Source organism: Acipenser ruthenus, chromosome 11, assembly GCF_902713425.1.
Source record: "Acipenser ruthenus chromosome 11, fAciRut3.2 maternal haplotype, whole genome shotgun sequence".
In the NCBI taxonomy this organism is placed as follows: domain Eukaryota; kingdom Metazoa; phylum Chordata; class Actinopteri; order Acipenseriformes; family Acipenseridae; genus Acipenser; species Acipenser ruthenus.
In genome coordinates, this window is record NC_081199.1 from 26,917,311 (window position 1) to 26,944,645 (window position 27,335).

At 39.7% G+C, this 27,335-nt stretch overlaps 1 protein-coding gene across 5 annotated transcripts in view; it reads right to left on the reverse strand.

The window, feature by feature from the left end:
• LOC117426714 (uncharacterized protein KIAA2012 homolog) overlaps positions 1 to 27,335 on the reverse strand; it is a 48,882-nt gene that overhangs the window by 20,800 nt on the left and 747 nt on the right. For 2 of the 5 annotated variants that reach the window (XM_059033552.1, XM_059033549.1), the window contains exons 1-13: positions 20,976 to 21,205; positions 19,778 to 20,092; positions 18,408 to 18,710; positions 12,490 to 12,640; positions 10,642 to 10,815; positions 9,362 to 9,546; positions 8,939 to 9,107; positions 7,707 to 7,843; positions 6,899 to 7,076; positions 5,971 to 6,183; positions 3,037 to 3,213; positions 2,794 to 2,925; positions 1,940 to 2,008 (exon numbers count right to left, since the gene is read on the reverse strand). In XM_059033552.1, the coding sequence (XP_058889535.1) occupies positions 1,940 to 2,008; positions 2,794 to 2,925; positions 3,037 to 3,213; positions 5,971 to 6,183; positions 6,899 to 7,076; positions 7,707 to 7,843; positions 8,939 to 9,107; positions 9,362 to 9,546; positions 10,642 to 10,815; positions 12,490 to 12,640; positions 18,408 to 18,710; positions 19,778 to 19,882 (1,993 nt within the window). In that variant the 5' untranslated portion in view covers positions 19,883 to 20,092; positions 20,976 to 21,205. Of the gene's footprint in view, positions 1 to 1,939; positions 2,009 to 2,793; positions 2,926 to 3,036; positions 3,214 to 5,970; positions 6,184 to 6,898; positions 7,077 to 7,706; positions 7,844 to 8,938; positions 9,108 to 9,361; positions 9,547 to 10,641; positions 10,816 to 12,489; positions 12,641 to 18,407; positions 18,711 to 19,777; positions 20,093 to 20,975; positions 21,206 to 25,382; positions 25,446 to 27,335 lie in introns of those variants that run through there. The other 3 variants (XM_059033550.1, XM_034044624.3, XM_059033551.1) reach the window with 3 other exon arrangements.

Genomic DNA, 27,335 nt, shown 5'->3' on the forward strand with positions numbered 1-27,335 from the left:
TATATAAAGGACTTTTTTGCTAACCAATTCAACCAATGATGCCAGGACAGTCTTTCAGTTATGTACACTAGTTGGCTATGCATCTCAAGAGTATACTACTTCTGTATGTTATAGATGCTTCAGTGCAAACCAACAACAAGAACAACAACAACCTAAAGCCAAGCCTTACTAAAAAAGGTACATTTTCAACAATTTTGATTCAGTCTTGGACCGCTGAGCATATATATATATATATATATATATATATATATATATATATATATATATATATATATATATATATATATATATAGTACGTATGGGGGTTTTGTGATGTGGACTAACTAAGCCAGCCCCCCTCTAAACAATTAATGCAGAAACACAGACAAATGTCTTTTGACGAGATCCGGTTAGGTCGAAACCCAACTGTCAGGGATATTCCCTGCAAGGACGGAGGAATAAAGTTGGATATACTCATCTGCCTGAAGAATCTTTATTTAGAAAGTGTCAGTTTCTGATGAGGCCCCGAAAAGGGTGGTTAGGGGGAAGGGGGTCAGGTTTCTGACTAGTGACAGGATAAAGGAAACAGAACAGCAAGAGAGGTCAGGTTGAGAAAACACAGGGCCTGTCAGTCAAAAACTCAAGGCCCAGGATTAGGGCCTAGCCAGGGGAGATCAGATTTCACTGTTAGGGATACCTCACTAAGTGAAAACAGAAACAGATGTTGAGGATTCAAAAAGACAAGGGGGGTGGGGGTGGGGGGGGGTTCAAAAAGCAGCCAGTTCTAGCTATTAAACATAGTTGCCTTCTGTAGACTCAGACCCAGTTCAGTTACATCATTTCAAAATCAAGAAACAAAAAGCCATTGACCCCATATGGTACAACGGAAACTGACAAGCAGTTGACAGTACATAAACTATAACAGTGATCTCCGGAGCAACGCATATAAAAAGCTGCTATCAATATTTTAAAAATGATATAAATGTATCATACTTTAAAAATGTATATAGGGCAGATATATTTGTAAAAAAAATTATGCTCGTAAAGTGTGAAGGATTGATTGCCCCTTGGGTTTCTGAAGCGCACTGAACGCTTTTGTTCCTTTGGACTCCCCTGCTCCCACTCCAGTAATACAAGTACATTCTCAGACTGAATAAATAAACAATGCAGTTTCTTACTACTGGAAATCTTCAAAAAGAACAGGCTCGGATGCATTTTTTTAGGTTGAACCCCAATTAGGGTAGAAGGGTGTCTGTAGGAAATAGCCTGTGGCTTCACTAATCCAGGAAATATTGTGCTTTGGGAAATTGTAGGTCTATTCTGCTATTAGGATGTTTGTAATGGTGTTGTTAGTGTGTGCACAAGCAACAGCAGGGCTTCTGTGAGTGTTAAGTAGAGTTAAGTAAATGATCAACTGGGGGCCTATGAATCACATGAAGAATAATGTTGAATTTGCACCAGATTTTTAGGTGCTTCCAGATTGCAGTTTCACGTTCATGTCGCTCATAAGCCAATTAACCCTTTTACTGGCTGAACAGACTTGAAGGTGCATTGACTTGAGCACAAAGGTGACCTACTATGGGGCTGTTGGAGGGAAGGTCATTCATTTTCTCTTGTAGGCTGGGGATGTCTTGAAGTAACATGACAGAATCAGAAAAACAGATCACTAACAGCAATGCCAATGCAACAGATTTGGAGCAAATATTACACTGGTCCTGATACTGTATCACTGAAATGATGAAAAATGTTCCCACTGTGGTACCTACCAATGGCTTGCAGCTGGACTTGTGCTACCATTGCCCCTAAGTGCAGAACCGTTGCATTGCCACAACCAAGCCCTGCCGTCAAAGATAACTTCTGAGTGAATTACAAGGGATGTCCCATTGAAAAAAAAAACCTTGTCTGTGAAAGCAGCATGAAATGAATGGTCAAATTATTAAAATCTTTGCGAGTGACTGACCTCCGTCTTGTTGTAGGAATATTGTCCACGGCTGCTCCATGCTGACAGCAGGGCCCAGGGTTCCGAACCCTGAGAGGAGGCAGACAAACCTAATGAGGGATACATGCCTTTCCCCTTTATTCTCTTTTTTGACTCATACCAATCAGTAATCTCTCAGACAGGAGCAGCAGGGCGCACCCCTCTGCCTCCCTTTCTCCCAGCTGCCCTCCGAAGACCTTGTGGTTCCCCAGCGGGTCGAAGGTCATTGCCAGTCATGTCATGTTCAAAGCTGTCATGGTTCCATCTTTTGACAAACTGGTTAATCCTACTTCTAATCACGATGAGATTATATAAGGATAGTTTAACGTTATAATTAAAAGACCATTTACAATAGGCACCCTAAAAGATAATTAAGGTTGGATGGAAGTTAAAGGTGAAATGTTACGTCTACCTTAATTTTATATATATATATATTTTTATTTTTTAGTACCAAACATTTTATGGTTCAGTGTTTTAAAGTTATAGATGAACTAAATAAGACTTTGTGTATGTATTCTTTTCTATAAGAATTCCCAACCTGTGGTCTGGGGAATGTCCTATTTTGAGTGTTACCTAACAGTGTTAGGTAATTGCTATGTTAGTAACTAGCACCTAGATCTAAACATATATATGAATGTGCGGAGCACAATCAATATTTTACTCACTGACCGTGTTCCCTTATAAAAGTTTCCCCAAGTTATACCACAGTAAAAACATTGCAAAATGTAGTAAGGCATAGTAAAAACATCATAGTGATTTCATTACATTTAAAAATCCTTCTGTGAATTGCAAAGGTTTACCAATTTAGACGTTTAAAATGATATAAATGTTCAAACCTCCATTTTGAGTGATGTCATCAAGGTGTAGTCCTGCGCCGTAATCTGTAATGGGTCCCAGAAGAGATAAACGGATGATTTGCCCATCAGGACCCATGATGAGGCTGCCCACTGAACTGCCTTTGTAGCATTCTTCATAGTAAAAGAAAAATAGACATGAAATATTATCAGAAATATATGGATATTTTAAGTAAAAATCATCAGGTTCAGTAACACAGGCCTAATAAAATAAAAGGTTCTCACCTCTCAGTTCCTCTGGTAAACTGCCCCTAATAACGCCTGTGGGGATATCTTTGGAGTCTTTGCTGTTTGCTTTGAAACAGGCCATGCTGCTCTGGTGACCAGGACCTTTCCTACCAACGATAGGAGGCAGAAGCCCCACCGTGGGACCACCAGCCAGGCTAGCGAGGCTCTCTTCTGCTGGCAAAGAACAGGTAAGCACCCTGTTAGCTTACTACACTGAAGTAGGTCATACAGCCGAACAATAACATTTTAAAAACATTTGTATTTACAGAGGTCTACCGAGGCTCAAAAACCAAAAATACATGAATAGGTCATTGCTGGAAAGCCTCAAAGCTCATCTTTCGAGCTGTCCTTACAAAGGTAACACAAAATTCTCCTGTCAGGACACTGCACTCTGATTGGCTATCATATTATTGTTAATAAAACAATGAATAATCCTCTCCCTACACCAAAACCCTAACCTTAAGGTCAGTATTGTGTAATTAATGCTAACGTTTTTGGCTGAACTGATGTGACTAGACACAATGATGAAAGGTGACTGTTTAGGCTCCAGCAGAAACAGAGTTTCGCATTGCAAAATGCAAACAGATAAAACTGCTGCTGCATTATGTCATGATACTCAAACATGACTGTGACAGAGATCGAATGGTGCTTGGTGTTAGATCTCCCTCTCGACCTGTGAGGGCACTGTGTAACGGGAACAGAGTGCCCTTAACTAAATGGCACGACAATTTATTCCATAGGGTAGGTGGAAGTTGGTCATTTAGGAAAGGGATGCAGCTACGGTATCCAAACTCAATGACCCAGACGGTAAACGGTGTGGCATCTGAGGATTGGAGGAGCGGATGTGCTCGTTAACCTAGGGGTCATGAGTGAGGATAGCTGACGTGATCTGTTCCTTGGTAAATGGTTAGTGTTGAAAACCTACAAGGAGTCTGCGTGCTGTTTCGTGAACCATGAGTTTTGTCTTGTGTTTGTTAGTGTTTTGTTAACTGTCGTCTGTTTTTTAATAGACTACCAGTTGCACAATCCGGAGCTGTAGCGAAAGCCAGCATAAACCCGGACATCACTTTCACCCCTGCATTTCACGGAGAACTGTATTACACAACTTGCACGTATTCACTATCATAAAGAACTGTGTTTGTGTTTTGTGTTTAGTGTTAAAAAAATGTACCTTTAAGTTAAACTTTGCACCACCAATTGTACATAGATCTGCTCTGCGTAACACTACTGTTTGTTTGTTTTCTTTCGGTCAATCTCAGACGCTCAAGTGAATTTTATCGGAAGCAAAAATGCTCGCGATCAAGCTGAGTGACTGACGGTTGCCAGGGAAAATGCTGTTATAGATGGTCGTGTAGTTGTCGGAAAAATGATGATGAATTAAATAAATCTAGAAATGCAAGACAGTGACTCTTTTTTAAACAAACAAGCTCACAGCAACCTGCACCATTGGATGGGGTCTGGTCACCGGTACAATATGATGCCCACTCCAGCCTGATGCCCCATGCAGCTGCGTGTTTTGCACGTGCCTAAGGCCGGTAATATTTGACTTTTGGGTAATGTCTGGTTGCAGATTGGATTGTAGATTGTAGACTGCAGATGAGATGCGATACAGGCTTTGGATTTCCAGTGCAGTTATTTCTCATCTAAACAAACTATAACATAATGCTTCTGTGATCACATTTATTTAATTTCAAATGTATTTATTTAACCAGGATAGAACCCTTGATATATACATCTCATTTTTCAAGAGGGTCCTGGTAAATTATAGATTAAGATGATGAATGAATGACAAATGTGTTAACAGACATATAGGTGCAGGGTGGTGCTAGCTTAACTCAATGGCAGTTCATTGGCATTTTGGTAGTTAGAACTGAAAATATCTATCTTTCTATCTATCTACCTTGTTCAGTTCCCATGCTTTTTAAATCCAGTATCATGTTTCAGTTTGACAGTGCTGGTTAAAATACTTCATTCTAAACTTTCATCAATAGGTCTTTCATGGTGAAAGACTGAAAGGCAGTGCTTTGGTAGTATATGTTTTTTAAAAGCTTGGTATCACATTTCATATAAAAAGAGAAGCATGTTAACAGTATATATTTCATCTAATGTTGCCATATGCTTTGAGAACAGGAACTAATCCTTTTTGTCATGTTTAGTAACAATTGTAAAGAAAACTATGTGTTCGTTGTTGAAAGGGTGTTTCAAATATATATATATATATATATATATATATATATATATATATATATATATATATATAATGTATAAACTTAATGCAAAAACATGAGCATGAAACTCAAGTGGGTTCTTTGTATGAGGTAATGCAGTCACAGCTGGGAAATATACGAAATGTGAAATACACCATCTTCAATGCAGCTGCTGTTAACTTGATTAATCGACTTATCTTTTAAATCAAACAAAACCATAATGACCTAAGAACAAAAAGTTTTGCTTGGTATTCTTGGATACAACATTTCTTGTTCTGTTCCACATGAAATGTTCAAAAGCTAATGAATGCATGATTTCTGAAATGTGCCTGTTGTAACTGTATTCTCCTTGTACAATTACCAAGTTACCAAAATGTTAAAATAAAAAGAAAATTTGTTTTGAGATTATATATCATTTGTCATGTTATGTTCGATAGCTTCTGACAAAAATACACTTTTATAATATGGAACCCATAACAATTGAATGTATGGCTACTAACCAAATAAGTGTGATGACAACTGCCCTTGTGCACCACCATTGGGAAGCAAGTGACAAAATGCCTGTACACCATTATCTTACATGTGGTAATGTTATTTGTTCCTAAGTTGGCGGCACGCCACAGCAGCGTGACGATGTTAAGCAAATGGAGATGAAAAAGCTCCATCGAAGAAATCTGTGTGATGGAAATTTCTTGTGAGATTATCTGCAACCACAGTAAGTTACCGTGATCATGGCTGACTTCTGTATCCATGTTCTCTGTGGTTCCCATCCCACTCCACTCCAGGCCTATCTCTTTGGGTCTCAGCACAGGAAACAGGGCTGTCCTGGCTGCCTTCTCTGCTGCTGGGCCCTCAGCTCTCGCCTCCATTTCTTTTTCATAGTTTCTAGACGGGTCAGCTGGTTCTGTCCTACTGTCATTCTCGTGATCCAAAACACCTGCAAACGATCAAATACCAGTGACTGACACTTTTCTTTAACTACTCTAGACAGGAACCAACTCTGTGTGTGCTGTGTGCTGTGTGCTGTGGGGGACAGAGCACACCCTAACACCCTGAAAAATGAAATGTACTAATTTATAAGTCAATCTGTGGTGTGTAGGGTGTCTCTTACTGTATAAGAGATGCCATCTCTTGTAGTTCTGGCTGCTCAAACATTTAAATTTAACATTTAACAATTTAATAGTCGGCAATTCTTTTTTTATTTTCTCCCAATTCAGAATATCCAATTCTTTTTGGGGAGGTTGAAGACGAACACACGCTGTCCTCCGAAGCGTGTGCCGTCAGTCGACCGTTTCTTTTCACACTGCAGACTCACCATGCAGACACCTCAGAGCTACAGCATCAGAGGACAACGCAGCTCTGGGCAGCTTACAGGAAAGCCCGCAGGCGCCCGGCCAGACTACAGGGGTCGCTGGTGCATGGTGAGCCGAGAACACCCTGGCCGACCTAAGCCCCCCCCCCCCCCCCCCCCCCAACGAGCCGGTAGTAAAAGCAGATTCGAAGTTAGCTGACAGTGAGCAATAGAGGATGACTGTATAAAACTCAGAACCCACCACCACTCAGAACAAGTGATAAGAGAGAAGTAAAATATAGCCATTATAAGTTATTTAATGAAAGGAACTCTGCTTCTGTGTTGCGCACATGTTACATACCTGGATTGAAGTGTATTCTCTGGTCGTCACTCCTTTGCAGCAGTAAGGGAAGGATGAGAAGCTCTTTGGGAAGCTCTGGCTCCTGCTGTTTCTTTCTTGGTGGCCTGTGAGCCCCGGCAGCCTCAACTAGGGACGGCAGGTTCATTATCTCAGGTCCGGATTCCTTCAGTGGATTGGTCTGAAAGTATAGATATGAACGTATAGATGTGTGTTAGCATGACAGCCCATTGAATCAAATAGAAAAACAGGTACTGGACACAAAAAAAAAAAATGACAGGTCTCAACATTCAACTGAGAAGCTAGCTCTCCAGTCAAAAGTCTTATTCTTATGTCATTGCTATCACCTGCTAGAGCAGGGCTTCTCAAACTCGGTCCTAGGGACCCCCTGTGACTGTTTCAGCTCTTAAACAGCTGCAGTTCAAGTTACATATCAAATGTTACAGCTAACTGGAAATATGCAACTGTTCAAGCGATGAAAACAAGTAAAAAGGTCTAATTAAGCAAATTATCCGTTCAATTAAGGGTCTAGTTAAGTAACTGAGAGTTCGGTTGGAATGAAAACCAGCAACCACAGGGGGTCCTCAGGATCGAGTTTGAGAAGCCCTGTGCTAGAGGGAAACCATTACAAGTGGCAAAACCCAGTTCAGCTCAGAGACTGGTCCACATGTGAACATGAGCCATGGTGGTCAAATACCATTCTCTGTCACACTACAAAGTGCAACACAGAAAATGGTTCTTGGCTAACTAGACAAGATGAAGCCACTATAAGCACTTTGACGGTAATAAAACACGAGGGATGACTACCCACTTCGTCTGCTGTCTCCTTGATTGGGCCAAGTCCAAACAGCATGCCCGATGGGACAGGTGGAAAATGTATTTCGGCAGAGCAAGAGTCACGAAGAGTCGTCTCTTTTCGTTCTTTCTGCTCAGACCGGCCTGGTTTTGCTGTAAAGGTGTAACAGTGAGATTATAAACACAAAATAAGCAACATTTGATAATATGTTTGCCAGCTAGATGTTTCAGTTAATAAACCAATAAAAGTACTCCAGAAAGTAAAAGTGTGACAGAATAAAAAATGCATAGATAAATTCAGAGACTAATGTTGTCTCCTTTGGTCTAACTTATTTTAAGTGCAGCTTCCACTCTGAATTTGACCTCAACCCGAATCAGTCATTCAGTTCAGCGAAGGCTGCTGTATCTATGTTGTTAATGGACTTGCAGGGTTTCATATTTCTGCAGGACAACAAGATTTGGAATATCAATGAAAGTGACTAGCAGAGAGATGAGTAGTATAATGACTTTTAACACTACCACCCATGTACTACAGTGATTGTGTTAGATGCCAATGCAAAAGTAGCTTAACCCTTTGCAGTCCATTTATTAAGTGTGTGTCAGGCGCGTCAGGTCCAATTTATTTTCACACGTGCATTTAATTTTAGACGCGCTGTTTTTTTTCCACAGTCAAATGGGTTTAAAGGGCCCTGCATATCAACAAAGCACTCACTAGGCATCTCCAGCCCCGCCCCACCCTTTCGTTCGCTAGCTTTCACATATGCTAAGAAATAAATAATAATAATAATAATAATAGTCGTACATACCGATCAATCATCTCCTGATCACTCGTTTTATCACCAAACGCCTCAATAATGCGATCCAAGTCATTATTTTATTACTATAACATCTCAAAAAAGCTCTGCAAATGTGAGAGCTCCGTGATATTCTCTGAGCGCTGATTCAGTTGCAGCCAGCTTGTTTCCTTATGGCCGCCGTTATCTGATGCCAGGGGCAAGTATGACTATAAATGAGATACGCCCTTTTTTTTCGGCTTGTCTTGGTTTCTGTCGCTCCCACTCGGCCATTGAATGGTTTTCTCAGCTTTTTCCGGAGAAAAAACGACTAGAAACCCGTTTTTTGCATTTTCTAGATGATGTCGGACAGGGTCCGACATTGGACCGGATAGGAATAATTGCAATACCGCAAAGGGTTAAAGTGGCACTGCACTTTAAGTACCCCATTATATATTGATCTTACTGTACTTACTGCTGGTGCTTTTCCTCCCGCCAACCAAAGTGCCCCCATAATAGGTGGCATGTGATCTCTCACTGTGGAGCCAGGAGGAGTCAATGCTGGCCTGCCTCAGAGAGGCCTGGCTGTCCTTGTAGAGCTTCTGACTCACTGGGTTCCATTCAGATACCTTGGCCTGAGAATCCTGAAACAAAGAGCTAGTGGTGAAAAAAACGAAACAGCCAGCTGTGAAGGGTAAAAGAAAACAAGAGAAATTCCTGGAGAGAAGCTGTGTATACTCAACTGGGGAATGAAAAGCAAGAATACCTTGTGATTGTGTTATAAAGCAATGCATTTTTCTTTATTTATTTTTTTTACTTTCTTGCACAGAAAGTTAAGTACTGAACATTCAGTTCACTGACTCAAACGCAAGCGCACTGCAATGGCCTTCTCCAGTACCTGATTCTCATTAGCATTGTACGCTCTCTCTTCCTGGTTTGCGGGTTCGGCCTCACTCTCGGGGACAGGGCTCATCCCTATGCGGGGCCCCGGAATCTCTCTTCTCTTCTGCAGATTTTCTGTCTTCTGCTCTTCCAAAAGCATGCCCTTATTTCTTCTGGATTTTGGCAGAGGCTTGGTTTGCCCTTGAAATTGAAAACAACAAATTAAATTGATTCAACGTTCTTTCTTTAAACAGAGCTGTGTCTTCTGTCAGACAACTAGCACAGGCGCAACGCCATGGGTTGTGCTGCCTCCATCTACTGTTCAACCCTTTGCAATTGGAAGGGCACAGAAAAGATGGGTTCAGCTCCATGGTCTAATTGCTAAAACAAAGGGGGATGTGACACACAAGACTAATCCCTTTATAAATAATCAAAACACATGACAACAAGCCCCAGAGAAAAATACTCATGTTTCAACAGAGAAAAGTTTCATGAAATCACATCCTACTGTATAAGTTACTCAAACTTGTTTTTCTTATATATAAATAAATAAATACATGTTTTAATTAGCTACGTTACTAGCTGTTTAACGTTTATCAGGTAACAACAGTTATAGGTTATCGCTGTGTACCGAGGAAACAAATGACAATGCAGAGGTGTATACAATTAACAGGTAATAAAATACTCAAGCCTTGAGGCATGGAAGTGATGTACTTGTTGAATTGAATACGCTGTTCAGAACAACAGAGACCCATTCACTTTTCTTATCCCTCATAACCAGCTAATACATGTCAAAATCAATATACAGCACTCTCAGACTAGCTTTGGGACAGTATTGAGATACAGGGTGTGGCCCTACACAATCCCACTTGGAAGGTAACGGAGACAGTCTCAAAGGGCTCTTTCATATAGAAAATATGGAGGGATTCATTTCTGTAAATGTCTTCATTTGTGTTTATTACAGCCTTCATCAATTTGATTTAAAGTTCCTACAGGCATTAAAACAATAAGCTGTCAACAGAATATATCTCAAGCATCCCGCAGAGTGTTGGGTCTCTTGTTTTACTTTATATAACAAACCTATAACACTATTATTTGTTTATTTATCTTCTCTACAGTGGACGGCAGAACTTAAGTCAAATCAGCAAGGCAGTATCTGTGCTAGCAATGCAGCGTGATGACCAATCAATATGAATGCTAGTAAGTCTGCTTATCAGGAAAAGAAGCACTCAAAGTTCATACGCTTGCTGCCTGGAGAGCTGTAATCTAGTGATGAAGTCATTATAAACACAATACCAGGTTTAGGCAGACCCCCACTGTCTTGCCAGCATGGATAACCCTCATGAACCGTCTCAAGGGTTGGCAGGCATCCTGGGAGTGCTTTATAGGGCCTGGGAGCAGTGGAGAGGTCATACTGGTAACTGCAGTTTCCTGGGTTCTCTGGATAGGAGAAGGGGTCACGGATACTTCCTGCGAAAAACAAAAAAGATAACAAAAAACATTGAATGGGAGTGTCTCCATTGGGATTCAGCAAAGCATGAAATGACACAGCGCACCTGGAGCTCTGAAAAGAATGGCTTGCAAATACATTCAGGGCTGACCAAATCTGACACCAATGGGCTTTTACAATGAAGTGTTCAAAAGACGGCTCTTAATATTAGGTTTCAATCTGCCAATCTTAGCAGTGAACATGAAAGACAGCGCTCACAGTCTCTGTTTACCTCCTTGCGTCTACACCTTGAAGCTTTCCTTTCTTTTTCTTCTTCTGCTGCGACGCCTTTTTTGGCAAACGATAACTGAATGATTGAAAGAGTTTATGGAATGTAATTTATTTTTTGCATGCAGGTACATGATTTGGTGCTTTACACAGCTGATGCTTTTAAGTGACAGTCCCTGAAGAAAGGTCAAAATTACAGATACAGAAGCACAATATATTCCAGTAGGTGGAGTAGCTTAACGTTGTTTTAAAGAACTTCCAATGGGGATTTTTGTATAACACACACCCAGTGGGCACACGTCTTTGTAAATGTACATGTACTGCAATAAATATAGTAAAGGAAAAGCCAATTTGAATTTTCTGTCAACCAATTTTCTATTTCCTGCATCCCCTTTAGGAAGAATATCAGGGGAATGACCCCATACACATCCTGGCCTAAAGGTCAACAGATCGGCCGCCAGTCCATAAGGCAATGCTTGTTCTGGTGGACTGAGAGAGGTTGGGTAGGGGAAAAGAATGGACCACCTAGATTATATAAGGCTATTGAAACACTGATAAGAAGAGGAGAGTAAGAAAGGCAGAGAGTGAGACAGCCTGTTATATCGATCACAGTCCGAGGCATGGCCCTAAGTAACATTACACTGGTGCACTGTTCTGTTTCCAGAAAACAGGTTTTACTCTGAAAGATCTCTCCGTTGATGGATCCTGTATTTTGAATGTAATATCATACACTCACCAGAACATATGTCTAGATTATTATACTTACTGTCTAAAACACTTTCTTGGCTATCTAGACACTGAGAATATTGGACAGCTTGGAATGCTGCAGTTTCATTAGAGACATGGTGGTTCATTTCCCATGATTCTGTGTTGAAATGTTACGAACAGACTGCAGGGTTTAAAACACAACTCATTATTTCCCTTTTCCTGCTTTGTTGTATGTATTCCTGCAATATCATTTTCAACATAATTGCGATTGTTTTTATATTTTTATTAACATATCCCTGGTCATAAATCCGTTTTAAATTGGTTATGCATCAGGTCTTCCTGTCAAAACATCTTCTAAATTCACAACATCGGCTGCTTGACTCCAACCTGTCCAATCAGAAACATTTCATTTGTTTCCCCAACTCCTTTCACAAATTTGGATTGGTTCATCTGTCAGTCACTTTTGCCAGGATCCTACCTGCTTGCTCCGGCACAGGGTCAGAAGGGCAGGAACAGGTTTATCAATATGCATGACATTATGTTGGAAAAGATGTTGCAGGAATAGATACAACAAAGCAGAAACTTAGGGTATGTAATGTGTTGTGTTTTAAACACATTAAGCGTCTTTGTTTCCCAGTTATTTCCTGAAAGACTGCAAGGCCCCTGTTCTAACAATCAGCAAAGATGGTGGCAGCAGTTCCCTTGTGACGGAGACTGACCTGTGTCTCCGAACTTGTGCATGGTGTTTGGGTCCCAGGTCTGGGAGAGGCAGGCCAGGTACCTCTTGGCAGAGTAGCCCGGACGCATCTGCCTGTCCCCTGGCTCCTCACTAAGGAAGTGGAGGAAAGGCTGGACCTCGTGCTGACCTTCCTACCAGGAACAAAGACAAACAAACCTAGACATTACCATACAGGCATTTACTTATCAAAACTGTGTACTACTATGAGGTTTATACTGAAATGAAAACACCACATTGTGTAGTATTTCTAAAAGAAATGTAGAAAAGCTGACAAACGTTTAGACTTGAGGTTTTTCTTATTCTAGTAGAAACGTTTGTCAAGGAATTATAGTAATACAACATATTCTACCACTGAGTGTTGAAGTTATGTTTTTTTTAGTAATCGCCAATTATTTTATTATTTTCTCCCAATTTGGCATATCCAATTATTTTTAGGCTCAGCTCACTGCTACCACCCCCGCGCTGACTCGGGAGCGGCGAAGACAAAGTGTCGTCCGAAGTGTGTGCCGTCAGCCAACCACTTTTTTGCACACTGCATACTCACTGTGCAGCCACCTCAGAGCTACAGCGTCGGAGGACAACGCAGCTCTGGGCAGCTTACAGGCAAGCCCGCAGGCGCCTAACCAGACTACAGGGGTCGCTGGTGTGCGGTGAGCCGAGAACACCCTGGTCGACCTAAGCCCTTCTCCCCACAGCGGCGCTCGGCCAATTGTGCGCCGCCCCCTGGAAGCACCCCTCTATGGTCGGCAATAGAATCTGGACTCGAACCGGCAACCTCCAGGCTATAGGGCGCATCCTGCACTCCACTCGGAGTGCCTTTATCAGGTGAGCCACTCGGGAGCCCTGAAGTTATGTTTTTTGGATGACATACTTATTTTATGATGTATGGCTACACATATACCCAGTGGTTCCTCTCCTTTTCCAGACTTGTAGTTCAAGAATAGTCCCATAGACCACTACCAGTAAGGAACCAAAGCTTGTATTTAAACTACAAATTAATAAGTATTTCCTATTTCCCAGGCTTTTTGTGGATGACCACAAATCAGTGTTTTTTTTTTTATTTTTTTTTATTTAGTCTGTCCAATTATAATTTTTCCCCCGATTTTCTCCCAATTTGGGATGCCCAATCGCTTTTGGCTGACATGGCTCAGGAGACCCGAAGATTCAGTGGGCGTCCTCCAATCCCTCGACCAAGCCAGATTCATTTTTCACCCACGAACTCGAGAGCGGATGTCAGCGAGCTACCGACCTCTGGAGGACAAAGGCCAGCCCTGCAGGTGTCTGCCCTGAGCACACTGGGCGCCTGGCCAGCAGGGTTCGCTGTAGAGCAATGAGGAGAAACAGTCCCTGTCAGTTTTACCTCCCTAACCCACGGGAGCGCCTGGGCCAATGCGACGCTCCCTTCGGAGTCTCCAGTTTAGACCGGCCTACTTGCGCTGTACTCACCCTGCGCACCACGCTGCTGTGCTTCTGCCAGGTGAGCCACTCGGGGACCCCTGGGATTTTTTTTTCAATACCACCTGAGAACTGATTTAACCGGCACATTCAGTTTTTGGGGTGTTTTATCAGTATTTATCGGTTAAAAATCAGAATAAGTATATTTAATCGAATAAATATGACAACGGTCTCATAGAAAGAGCAATACGGCTGTTCGTGTAATTTCTATTTGCTGAGTTGACAGGGAGTTGTAATCCTGTCAGAGTTTTGGCATTTGAATCACAGCTGGAGGGAGTGCTGCCAGAATGGCGATATGGCTTGGGACGTCAGGCCCATGGATGGTTCTACGGTTTCATCTCCTCTTGTCTGTGTCTGTCTGACACCCACTACCTCAAACGGACACATAACAAGATGTTTCACTCTCTTATACACACGTATTTATAGTGTGGAGGCAGTGAGGCTGCGTGTTGGATTCCTGAATATCCAGCTTTTAAATTTCAACTCTGAAGATTCCTCCTGGGGAGAGTAACTTTATCTCCTTCTTGACTCATTCTCACTGTTTACTCCTGCTGCCTCCCGTTGCAAATCCCTTTTTAAAAGCCAATATGCATTGTTAGGGTATTTTTTATCCAATGCCCTGGCTATTTATTTAGGTGGGGATTGCTGCCAAAGTCCTTTCTCTTTTCTGCACACCTCTATTAAATCTGCGGAACGTCATGCTAAACTCCACTTGTGTGTAAATGAATGTCTCTCTTAACCAAGTTGCTGTTTTCTGTGTTTTGGTAATAGTGACAGTTGAGAGGGCCTTTTATTTGCAAGCATCTTGCTTGGACAGTAGGCAGTATGTGTGGACACAGATCTCTAAAGAACAGTTTTATAAAAAAAAAGAAATTAGCAACAATACGTACAGCAACTAGCGAGAACGACATATCTAAAAAAGAACATTCTAATATTGAAATTAATATCAAACTAACATAATCCATCACACACTGGCTCAGGCAGGTTAAAGGCTGCTTGTTGAATTTTGTAGGTTCTGGTTCCGAGGGTACTCGCAATCGCAAAGCAGCAACAATAGACAATAGTGGATTTGGGAATTTACATCTATAGTCATTATCCTATTACACTGGTAGAAAATAAATGGCGTGATAAATCACAGCCTGTTTTTTTTTTTTATAGAGTGTTACAGTACTGGATTTCAAAGGTTGATCAAATTGCCCCCACTAAGTCAAGCAGAGTAATGTTTCTGATCCAATTTAATAAAACATTTGTATTAAACCCCTTCACCTTTCTCGAATCATGTGGTACAGTAGTTCTATAATAAAATTGTGCTCATGTACTGGAGGTCATTCTAGTTTAAATTTATGCCTGTAACCATGGAATGATTTAGTTAGTCCAGTGAAAAAGAAAACAAATAAAATAAAAACAACAAGAAATGAGGAGACTTTGGATTTGTTTTTAGTTATGTCTACTGCTTTACATGCTAAATTGAAATCTTTTGATTCATTTGATAGCACTGCACAAGAAAAACTAAACAAAAATGTTTTTGATCATGTTTTAGAAAATTACAGACACACCTGTTGAGAAAGCCTAATGCAAAACCGGTTTGTTTCCATTTAAAAAAAGGTAAAACCTTTTTATCTTCGCTTCCAAAGATGATTTGTTTATTTTTTTGGTTTGACCTCCTCTCTAATTCCTCACGCCTACATTTGAATCGTTTATAATTGATTCCGTTGTCTAGGTAATCTCAACATCTTGTTATTGTTGCCGGTTCCTCTTGCATGAAATTACATCCTAAACACGGGATTCCATCAACAGGCCAGTCTTTCGGAGTGCGTCCTATTCTTTCAGGAAACAGAACAATGCACCAGTGTACAGTTACTTGTGGCCTGGACCACACAGTGATTGCGTGGAATTGAAAAGGCTTCATCCTCTACAAATGGTTTAATTAAGGAATGGTGTATTTACATTCTGAAGCCAGCAGAATATGTTTCTTGGAAGGTTCCATAGCTGAAATCTAAATCGAGACGAGCCTTCCTGCACGCAGCACCAGATGGTGGCCATTCTTCCTTGCCTGTATCAGACTACAATCTTCATAGCCAGACAGGAAGAGCATGTGAAGGTATTTTTATAGATACAAAATATGCCTTGCTTTTATTGTCTGTGCTTTACCCTGCTTGCCTGTGCTTCACTAAAATAAGAACCATTCAGAATTACTGCAAACATCATAAAAAAGGTAAGGGGACAATGACAAAAAAAGATCACTTAAAGCAATTGGAACCCAGGTATATCACACAATAAACTATACTGAGCATGTCCTTTGTGAGTATGTTTGCCTCATTCATAATGAAAATTAACTAACTCACAGTATTGATCTGGTTACAGGTAAGACATTATGAAATACTTTATGTTTAAATTATGAAACTCAGCTGGCAAACAACATGGGGGCTGAAGTAGAGCTTCATCTGAAACTCCAGAGAGCTCTATTTACTATGTAAACTAAGTGAATGAGCACCTTTTTCTTTAAACCTTGCAAAGCATACCAAAAGGGCTTTAAGGGTGATCGCATGGTGATATGAACATAAAGAAACATTCAATACAGAATTTGTGACCTTCCCTTCAGTGTGATGAAGTCTTTGAGAAAATATTGATATGATCATTAAGACAAGCCTGTGCAAGCAAGAGAGGTTAAGGTACACCAGTGTCTTATCTTGAAGGTCAAAAGTTCCCATCTTCTGGGATTGTAAACTGATAGATGTGTTTGTTTTACTCTGCAGCTTTATGGCACCCGTAATTCATCACCAAGGACAGCAATGAAGAGATCTGGGGGGGGGGCGTACTCTGGGCGTTGAATTAGGTGGTACATTTCTGTTCAATTACAAAAGATGTTTCTGAATTGTGAAAAAAGAAAGAAGAAATTATCCAACAAAAATTCCAACAAACAGGATCCCATCGCTGGAAGTCTCAGCGACCCTAATGTGAAAACCTTCCTGCTACGGCTCAAAAGTCAGAATGCGCTGTCAGATATTAGTTTATGACCACATTTCCTGTCGGCAGATGTCATAGCCTGGGAGATTTGGCACTTCTTTATTGTATGGGACACACATTTGCATGCTTTAAAGATTTAAAGGTAATGACAACTACATTACCTTTAAATACCACAATAACCACATCCAGACTACTGGACAGATATTTGTAGCATAAGTGTGGTAGTAGTAGTAGTAGTAGTAGTCGTAGTAGTAGTAGTAGTATCGATATTTAAGGCCACTAAAATATACAGTAATTATATTCGGTGGTCCTGAGTGAATATTTTTCTTACCGGCTCTCATTTTGAATCTATCTTGCATTCATTCAAATCCAATGACAGGATGACCGGGTGAATCACACTGTTCCACATTACACCACTATGCTACGCAGATGCAGAGCTTGCGCAATGGAAAGTAAAATATAGGTTTAAACAATCACGAGGATCGCCGTAAACAACACAGCTATCCTAATTTGTGGAACAACCACAGCACTCTACGAAGGTTCATGGAGAAGCATCCATATATTTCAATTTCTCCTTTTAGCTTGAAAGGGAATTAAAGTTCAAAAGCAAATTCAACATTCTACTGCTTTAGAAAAAAAAAAAGAAAAACCCCAGACCCGAATCCTGTTCTACACAGTGGAAGCCCTGGATGATACCCATTGTGTTTTTCAAAGCCTTTGCATGAGCCATCCCACTTCTTGTGCAGATGCTCCTGGAGCCATGGATGTTCCGGCAGCATTCTTCACTGGAAGAATCCACAACCTGCCCAATATGTGTAACTGTTAGGTACAGAAAGTAAATGCATTCTCCTTGGCTGGCTTCTGTATGAGATCCTTGGGATTTAGAGCCATAGTGACAGTTCAATAAAAGGAAGCCTTTAATCCAACGACACAAACAGATTCAGCCCACCTACTTTCCTGGCTTCTCGATTGTTCCTCAATGTGTAGGCCTTTGTCCAGTTTGGCTCATTTGTCGACCTATTCTTCTACCTAATTTGCTGCCCAGTTGGTTGATTGCCCAAGTTGGCCTGGTCTCTATGGTTACCAATGTTAAGCATTACAACAGGCTTAAAATGTTTCTATAAAAGGAATTCATTGTCGGTTATGCCTAAACAACCATGTTATACAGAAAATAACAACATCGCAGATCATTTGATAATTTGTTTTATATATCTTGACCACAATTATTTCCCTAACACAGAGGTTTTCAACAGGTACACACCCTGGTATTTCTTTTACAATGAACCAATACCAGCTTGGGACCAAAAATATCTGTTTTTATAATATAAACCCTACCAGTATTGGAATACAATGGATATTTACTGTGTGTTTTACCATACTATACTTATCTATGATTTACTTCATGTGCTTTCACAATTTACTATGCTTTTGTACTGCAGTAAACTTTCATAAGGGTTGTTCCTGTTGCTGACCAACCTGTTTGTTCCCATATGCCAAGATGGCTCCCGTCAGGTCCCTTAGGGTATGAAGCTGCAGTTCCATATCTCGTCCATACCGCCCATGGCCATGCAGGCCTTTTCTCTTCCTGCCTGGCCCTCCAGGTTGCCATGATGACAAGGCCAAGTCCTCTGAGTACAGGATAAGAGGCCCTTTCCTCGTGCTGTAGGTTTTAGGGGGTGCTGGTTCAGGCACGTAACACTCTGGATTCAATAAATCACGCCGGTTTACAATTCGGGGTAACCGGATATAATCTTGCTGGGATTTCCAGTTGAAATAATCCTACAAAAAATAAATAAATAAAATATTGTACAATTATTTTTGTGGAAAGGAATCAAACTGTGAAAGGTCAGAAACAAAACCAAAGAATTCAAACCCTTTTGTGGTTTTCTTCATTTATTCTTTTATTTATTATTAAAAGAACATACAATCCAACACAAGGCGAGATTCCCGTATTTATGTACTAGAAACAGAAAAGTTATTGTAAATGTAAATGGCTGCGGGTGACGTCAGACCAGGAAGAAGACACTCAGGACTAGGGTATGAAAGCGCTGCTGCGCGTTTAATAATAAATAAAATATTTAAACAAAACAAAACACTTAACAAAACAAAATGGCACAATGGCCAAAAAATACAGACACTAAGCTCAGAACAGTGAACAAACAAACAGTGCGCTGACTGAAATCCAACAGGAGTAGCAATTGTTTTATACTTTTAATGTTCTACCTCCTTCTCTCTCCCGTTCTCCACTCTGAACACCAACCTCGCGTCACTGATTTGTGCCTGCTTTTATGCAGCTGTACTGGGACTTGATTGCTAATTAATCATTCGCTTGAATCCGGGCACAGTCTGCACGTAAACTAATTTGTGCCATCCCTGCGCCCACATACAAATACACATTTAAAATCACTCGTGCTACTTAACCCAAACCATACCCTGTGCACCAATACATACATACAAACAATAACACACAACATAAACACAAAATACGCACAGGGGCGGGAGTACCCCCCCCACAGGACCATACATTTTACATATTACAGCAAGGTCTACATTAAAATCACACCCATTTAGCAGCAATTAATGAAGCTTAGAGACAGAACATGTATAATTTTCAGTAAATAAATGCGACCTGATTGACCAGTTGTGGTCTTGACTGGGTTACCAATAGAAAGACCTCATACAGAGCTTACTCTAATTCTGTTAACTGCAAAAGCAAAGTATAAATGTCATGTATCAAATTACATAAATACAGCTTGTGCTCTGATTTTTTCAAAGAAAAATATATGAATGGGTTAAATGGGTTTGACTGTAATGTGGTTGTGTCATTCTGTTTTGGTATTCCTTACCTGTGGTTCAAAATAAACCTCCAGCTTCCCCTGGTCATTGTGAACCTCAGTCTTTACCACTTGAGCACATCCACGGCTGAGGAGTGATAGCGTGGGCTCTTTCATTTTGCCCTCCACCTTTGCACGCTCTCCATGTGCTGGAAACCCATCCACAGGCCTGCAAATATCGACCGTTTTGATCCTTTCTGACTCTTCGGTCTCTTCCTTCAGCCTTCAGCTCCGTTGCATGGATCCTGACCGGCAAATGGTTGACAAGGTTACCTGGAATGAGTTCTGAACTCTGTTGCGAACGCCTCCCCCAATCTGCTCTCAAATCTGAAAGCATCAAAATGATTAAAACAATAAGGGTCTGAAGCGAGGAGGTTTTGGTGTGATGAGTTGTATCAATAATACTGTCATTCAAACTGACAAACTAACATTAAAATAAGGCCTAGGGGCTCTAAATGGAAATGTCATCTAACCAGCCAGCCATATATTTTGATACAATAAATAAATAAATAAATAAATAAATAAATAAATAAATAAAGCAACAGGGTATTTTGGAAACGTGTATCTATTATTTTAACACTTTTTAACACTTTATTATTATGACACAGTAGTGCGGTGACAATATCTTTAAACAAGGAACTCGGGTTGCTTTCCATTCAGTAGAAGGTAGTCAACCCTCACATACTGCTCAGTGTAGTTGTAAGGGCATTGCCTCATCTAGATAATTAACCATTATTCCAGTAAGCAATTCAGGCCAACGGCGAACGCACTTATTATAAGACCAAGTCAATTATCTAGCAGGTATAGCTTCAGAGGGTATTACTGCTAATATCAACTAAACATTTATTTTTGTAGGAAGATATATTTTTTAATACATCTACTTTTGTACTGGATGACATTAGGATGCTTAAAGCCTAACCACTGATGAGAGTTTCAAAATCCTAAACTTCCTCTGCTGGTGAGTTACAACCTCTTTATTTGTAATAAGTTTTATACTATAAAAGAAAATCATTTTAACAGGACTGTGCTCATAGACAGTTGATAAAGGCAATCGTAGCAAACAGACACACATACCTGCAAACGCACACTATTAATGGCAAGAAACAACATTTCAACATAACATTAAATGATTTAGCAGCCATTTCTAGTCCTGTCGCTTGGGGCTGCAACAGCAAACTACAGCACATGAAGGAAAGTACACTTGTCTTACCCTCATTCCACCCAAGTGCAGGTTTGTATAGTCCCCAGTAAATGCAGAGCACCTGTAATGAAACTCACAGTCAGAAACCCAACTGCCGTAGTAGGAATTTGGTACTAAATTCTTTTTCTTTTAATGTCCTGTGGTCCAGTCATTTTGCTTTTAATCCTACTTTGTTGTTTATGTTGTTGCCAGCTCTTAGTGCCTAGAAGCACCAGTGTGCTTCCCCTATTGTGCTGAAAGTGTTTTTCTGTTGCCTTGACAGCAAGTAAGAAATTACCCCCCCTCCCCACTCCCTCCTTCCCCCAAAATGCACACAAAAACAATGTTTTCAAAATACCCAAACAAAGGAGCTCAAATTTCGACTTCTGATTCAAGTCACCAATAAACATAGACCTCCTGTGAGCACAACTACCTTCCTTTCTACGCAGTGTTCTTTATTTCATTGGCAACCTGATTGCTCCATCATTATTATCTCAAATTGCTGTGCTGTTGCCAGAACACTTGTTGCAGTTTACAGTCAGTGATTAAGTAGGTGTAGTGGGTGAGAGCTACTGCAAGTATTGCAATCATACACAGTGTAAGAAACTGCTGGGAAAGGTATGTCAGAATTCTTAACACAGGATAGAACCCCAGTCTTCAGGTACAGAGACTCAGTCGCTGTCTGTTGTTTTAAAACTGTACGTAAAATTCTACAAGGTCATAAATGAAAATGTAAACCAGCACTACAAAAGTTGATTGATGTGTCATATCTGTGTTGACATATCAAAGCAGAGTCAGGCCTGCTGTGAAACCTTGGAATTAGCCTTGGTCACACCCCCTCAGCAATGCTAACCATTCCCTATATAGGCAACACAAAGTTATACAAGTAACCCAAGGTTAACCGTCTGGTCTCTCTGTTATTCTCTATAATGACTTTTATTGAAGACAGGTTTCAAGTGAAACATTTAAATATATATATATATATATATATATTACCTCAAAAAATCAATGACAATAATTGCAGTGGTCTTCAGTAGTGCTGGCTTTGGATTTCAGGCTCTACATCCAGCACTGCTTACTTAATGTGATTATTTCAGCAAATTATAAAAAAAAAAATTAAGTGACTCCTCTGACTCTGGCCTGCTTGTTATCACCAAGCAAAAGTGCACCACACTTGAAGAACGCTCGTTTAGCTTCATGGCTCTGACTCTTTGGAACTCTCTCCCAGCTTTGGTGCGTGATGCTCCCACCGTCACTCTCTTTAAATCAGCTCTCAAGACCCACCTGCTCTCTCTTGCGTTCCATGCTCTTTAAGCCTGATATCTGTTATTAGCTGTTGTGTCGTTGCTATTTTTTTTTACGCATCCTAGCCTTGTACTTCATGTATTATGCATTGTTTTTCACTGTATCTTGTAAAGCGCTTTGTGATGGTTGTCCACTATGAAAAGCGCTATATAAAATAAAGATTGATTAATTAACACCCGGTTACATCACCCACACTTTGACGGGTATCAATGCTTGAATGATAAACTGTGAAGGCATTCTTTATTGGTGCCTGTCTACCAGCTACTCAAAGTTCAAGTACTGGTCTGATCCCCAAGCACCATCCAATTATACAGAATTTCCAAATTACTAATGTGGCTAAAAAGTACCCAAACTTGGACTATTACCAAGCAGTCATTTACAGTATGTTATTGTACAGTAGATAGAAAATAGCAAGTTTACAAAGGTAAATTGAAGACAAACAAAGAACACGGGTTATCAGGTAAGATGAAGGTGTCTCTCTGTCAGAAACTGGTTCCCAAAGTCATATTTAAATATCATATTGCAGTGGTCAATTGGGTAAGCACTGGAAAACATAAAAAAAGGTTTGGATCCTTACAAAGCGCCAAACATATCTTTTTCAGTTTTTGCAAATAAACAGATACAAGATTATTACTGTTGCGGCATGATTTTCCATGATAAAACATTAATATTTTACAGCCTATCTAAATTCCTACTTTACAGGCCTTGATACAAGTGCAATATTTAAGATATGCAAAGGAAGACTGCTGCATTAATTTGATGTAAAATTAGCCCTGAAAGGCAAATAAGCCTGTTATTTATTTTTCTCAAAACTTAATTAACTGAGTGCCTACTAAATGCACTGTAACTCGTTTCTCTTGTAGCCTGTGGGCACAGTGCTAGAAAGTGCAGCCTAAATCCTTCTCAGTGCAATCTTGCACATGCCAGTAAATTAAACATGCAGCCCAGCACTTGGAATGCCTAGAGTTTTGAGTCTGGCCCAATCATGACTACACGTTGCCCAGCAACAGATTTGTATGCCTCTAAAAAGGCTGTTTTCAGATGAGACCTAACAAAAAGAGTCCTCATTTGGTTTCATTTCTCCAGTGTTTTTTTTTTTTTTTTATAAATAGTATGTTTAAAATAGTTAACATTTTTAAAAAACAGAACAGGTTTTTGTCATTTCCTGTTGAGGTATTCTGTTCTAGAGACAAACATGACCACAGTGTAGTGTATTCCCATAATACAATGATAGCTTCCGGGGGTTAGTTAATGACGTCATGTCCGTTCTGTGTTAACGTTCTGAGCTACGCAGTTAAATAAATTGAATGGCAGCATCTTGCAACCAACCTTGTGTGCGAGTGTCTTATTAACATAAAGAAGAGCACAAAAGACACAACAACAGGAGACAGGATATTGGGGATAAACAACTAAAAGTGTTGAGTTAGTGGTATACCAACTCAGACTTTCTGTTGTTTGTCACTTTAAAACATTTAAATCTAAACGAAATGTAATCAAAATGGCAGTTTACTGAAGATAAAACATGTACTTTTCACTGTTTAAACTACTTTTTCTCCCTACTTTGTAATGTATCACTGATATCACTACTATGTATAAAACCAATACAGCTATCTACTGCGTAACAAAGTGTCTTTTGAATCAAAATGTAAAAATTAAACACGAGGAATCATAAAAAAAAAGCTTCAGTCTTGTTTTTGTATTTCTCTTTTAGATCCCCTTGATGGAATTACAGCATTATGATAAACTGTCTGCCAGGTATTATTTTCCATGTAAATGACTGTGTTCATCTGGAAAACTTGGAATTGGGTGCGGTGGATCTGTTTGCTGTCTTTTCATACTTCTCAGTTGAGTTGTAGAATGAATGTACTGGAGGATCAAAGGATGATGTCAGGGTTAGACTCCTACAGAAAATAGTGAGTCACTCTATAGGTTTATTGAGCAATGGTGCACATTTTCATACCCACAAGGGTTTTGTGACCCCAGGACCCGGTGGGGTCCGGGGGCAAAGCCCCTGAGGAACTCTTCACATTTACAGTGCCAGTGAAGTCAATTTTACACATAAAAAGATGAAGATTGATCTATAGATATTATTTGGGGAGCCAGGTCCATGAAAAATCATACTGTTAGTTGAATTGGAAAATCTTTATTTGCATTTAAATAATGATATTATGTGGAGATTGGAACTAAGTTTTAGGCTAACAATAATCAATATAATAATTAGAATTAATAGTGGAGCATATGCTGTCACTGTTGGGTAGATTTTCTATGGAAGGTTCCCAGCCCAGAATAAAGAAAAAGAGACTCTCACTCTCTAAACTAGGGGGGGGGGGGGGGGGGGGGGGGGCTATCCTTGCCTGTTCTTCAGGAATATTATTTGGCTGCAAGGCTATCGGTGCAATACTGCATTTCAAAAAATGCTAATGTGGGATGTATCCACCACATGAAACCATTTGGGGAAAATAATCTGACTATTCACATCTCCTGGTCCCCCCCCCCAAAAAAAATATTTAAACATTTAAAATAAATTGTATTTTGCATACACTAAATGTCTGGTATAATTTTTTTTTTTTTTTAGGATTAGACAATAGATATTTCATCCACAAAATAGAAAGTATGGTATCAACACACTGCAGGACATCACAGGATGGCACACTGTCATCCTTTGACACGCACAGTCAAGCACAATACAATAGCAAAGGCACTCAGTTCTTTCAAGTCCTCAAAATGACCACAATATAGCCTACACACTAATAGCATACATCCAATTGAAGAAATATTATTGCTGCATGCCAAGCCGGATAGAATCTTCTCCAAAATTATCAATATTCTATTAACAAAATATTTAAAACACAAAATAAAACCTGATTAACATGTTTAAAGAGGATCAGAGCTGAACGGTTGGAAACATATTAATACTATCAGAATGTCTTCATGTAAACTAATTGAGGGGGGTTTTGCCTTAAAAATCGATGTTTTAATCATTCAATTTAAATAACACTGGCTTATAACGTAAAAAGAGCAACATGTGTACAAAGGTTAAAAACAAACAAAATCACCCGTCTCAACAGCACTCATTACAATACCCAAAGACTTTCTAAACATAATAAAAGACCACAAATTAAATAAATCCACCTCACAAATGTTGGGGTGACGTGAAGGGCAGCCAGCTATCTCACATCCTGCTTCTCGACAGCGAGATTCAAAACTGATTCAGCTCCTCAATCACCATCGGCTGCCGCGCTGAAGAGCTCCGTCCTTAGCACGTCCTCTAATGGGACCGGACTACACTTCTGCATTACCTGAATCTTAAAGGTTCACAAGACATCTACTATTAAGTTACATTATATGTATTAGTCTAACATTAATCCTACATTAAATATGTTGAAGGTTTATGCGTTGCTCAAGTGAAAGTATAGCCTACTGTATTTGAGTGCTGTTTCTTATTGATTTCCAAAAATAAACGCTTTTCGCAAATCATAATAATTAAAAAAAAAAAAAAAACACACAACCTAGAAGCACAGAAAAAATAAAAATCGAAAAATAACTTAATATCAAAGCACCAAAAAAAAAAAAAAAAAAAAACTGGAGCCTACCAAAATATATTGCGAATTATACCAATACCACACAACACATAATACAGCACAAAGCCATCGTATTAAGTTGTATGTATACAATTTAAAAAAGAAAGAATAAAATCGGACAAAATAGCCAGTCACAAATAAAAAACAACAAATAAATAACAGAAGGCTTTATATTTATAGCCTGCAGTAAAACAGATGTGCAGTGTCTTTGTAAACACTGATATGAGTATTAAACGCATTTCGCTTTGTATTATGCGCTTTCACAATTAGCACATCGAGAGATCTTGCTAGGAACGCAGTGTCTGTTTGGAGCAAATGCTATTTTTCATCGAATCTGTTTGGATCGTGTTTGTCATTTCTGGAATGGAAAAAACAAGCTCAGCTGTTTTACAAATTTTCACTTAGTTTATTTTAGAAATGTGGAACTGAATCATGTTATTATTATGTGGTAACATTCTTTAAAAAAAATCTTCTTTAAATGAGATCGCCGTCTACCAGTTGTCACGTCAATTTCACTACAACTCGAGTTGCCGTTTTGCACACGCAGACGCAATAAAAGCAAAGGTTGCGTCGGGAAAATTAAACGATTAACTAGGCCTATTGGGGAGAAATGCAATAGGCTACCATTCAAGATAAATAACAATGTAGATGGAGTGTGAAAAAATGGCGTTTTACCAAAAATAGTATGTGGACTCAGTTCACCCTTCCAAATGAGGCGACGGTGTCCACCCCCCATCTAACACCGGATGACGTCATATAAATACTTTAAAGTTATGGTGTTGGTTGGAGCCGGCATGGGTATATCCTCTAAGGATTCAAGTGGTTTTGAATGAACTGGTAAATACAAAGAAACAATGGTCTGCGTGTTTCAGAGAAATATGCTACCCAGGTTCGACTGTAGGCAGATCAACATAAAGTAGACTCATATACTGTACATGCACACAGGTCTCAGGTAGACAAATCTGTAGCCAGTGTTTTCAATCGGTGTGCCTCTGCTACTGGAAAGGAAGTTACATTCATTTACAGTCGGTACAATAAAAACATTCCTGTATTGTTATTCAACAGTACTGTGGTGGACGTTCCTTCTTCTGTTGTCTTGTCATTTTTTTGTTCTTTTTTTGGTGTTCGGTAATTTGCCTGTGCTTTTTGAAATTTTAAATGTTTGCACTTTTTAGTCATACATATGAGAACATTTTGTTTAAAACATTTTGTTTATTTTTTGGTTTAAATTTAGTAGAACGTTTTGAACCAGCAACATACAGTGTGCTTTTTGGCCAGGATAAATATGAATTTATACATTGCTAATCGGTAACTGAGTAAAACATCTGCACATTACCAGGCAGTTTTGTTTAAACTCTGCATGCTGTACAATAATTAATCAAAATGATTACATCAGAGAACATCCAAAGTTTTTTTTGTACAAATAGAGGTGTAATTTCTTACAGCAGTTTTTTTTTCTGTCAAAAACACAGCAGTGAACCATAGTGCCAAGCCTAAACTGTGA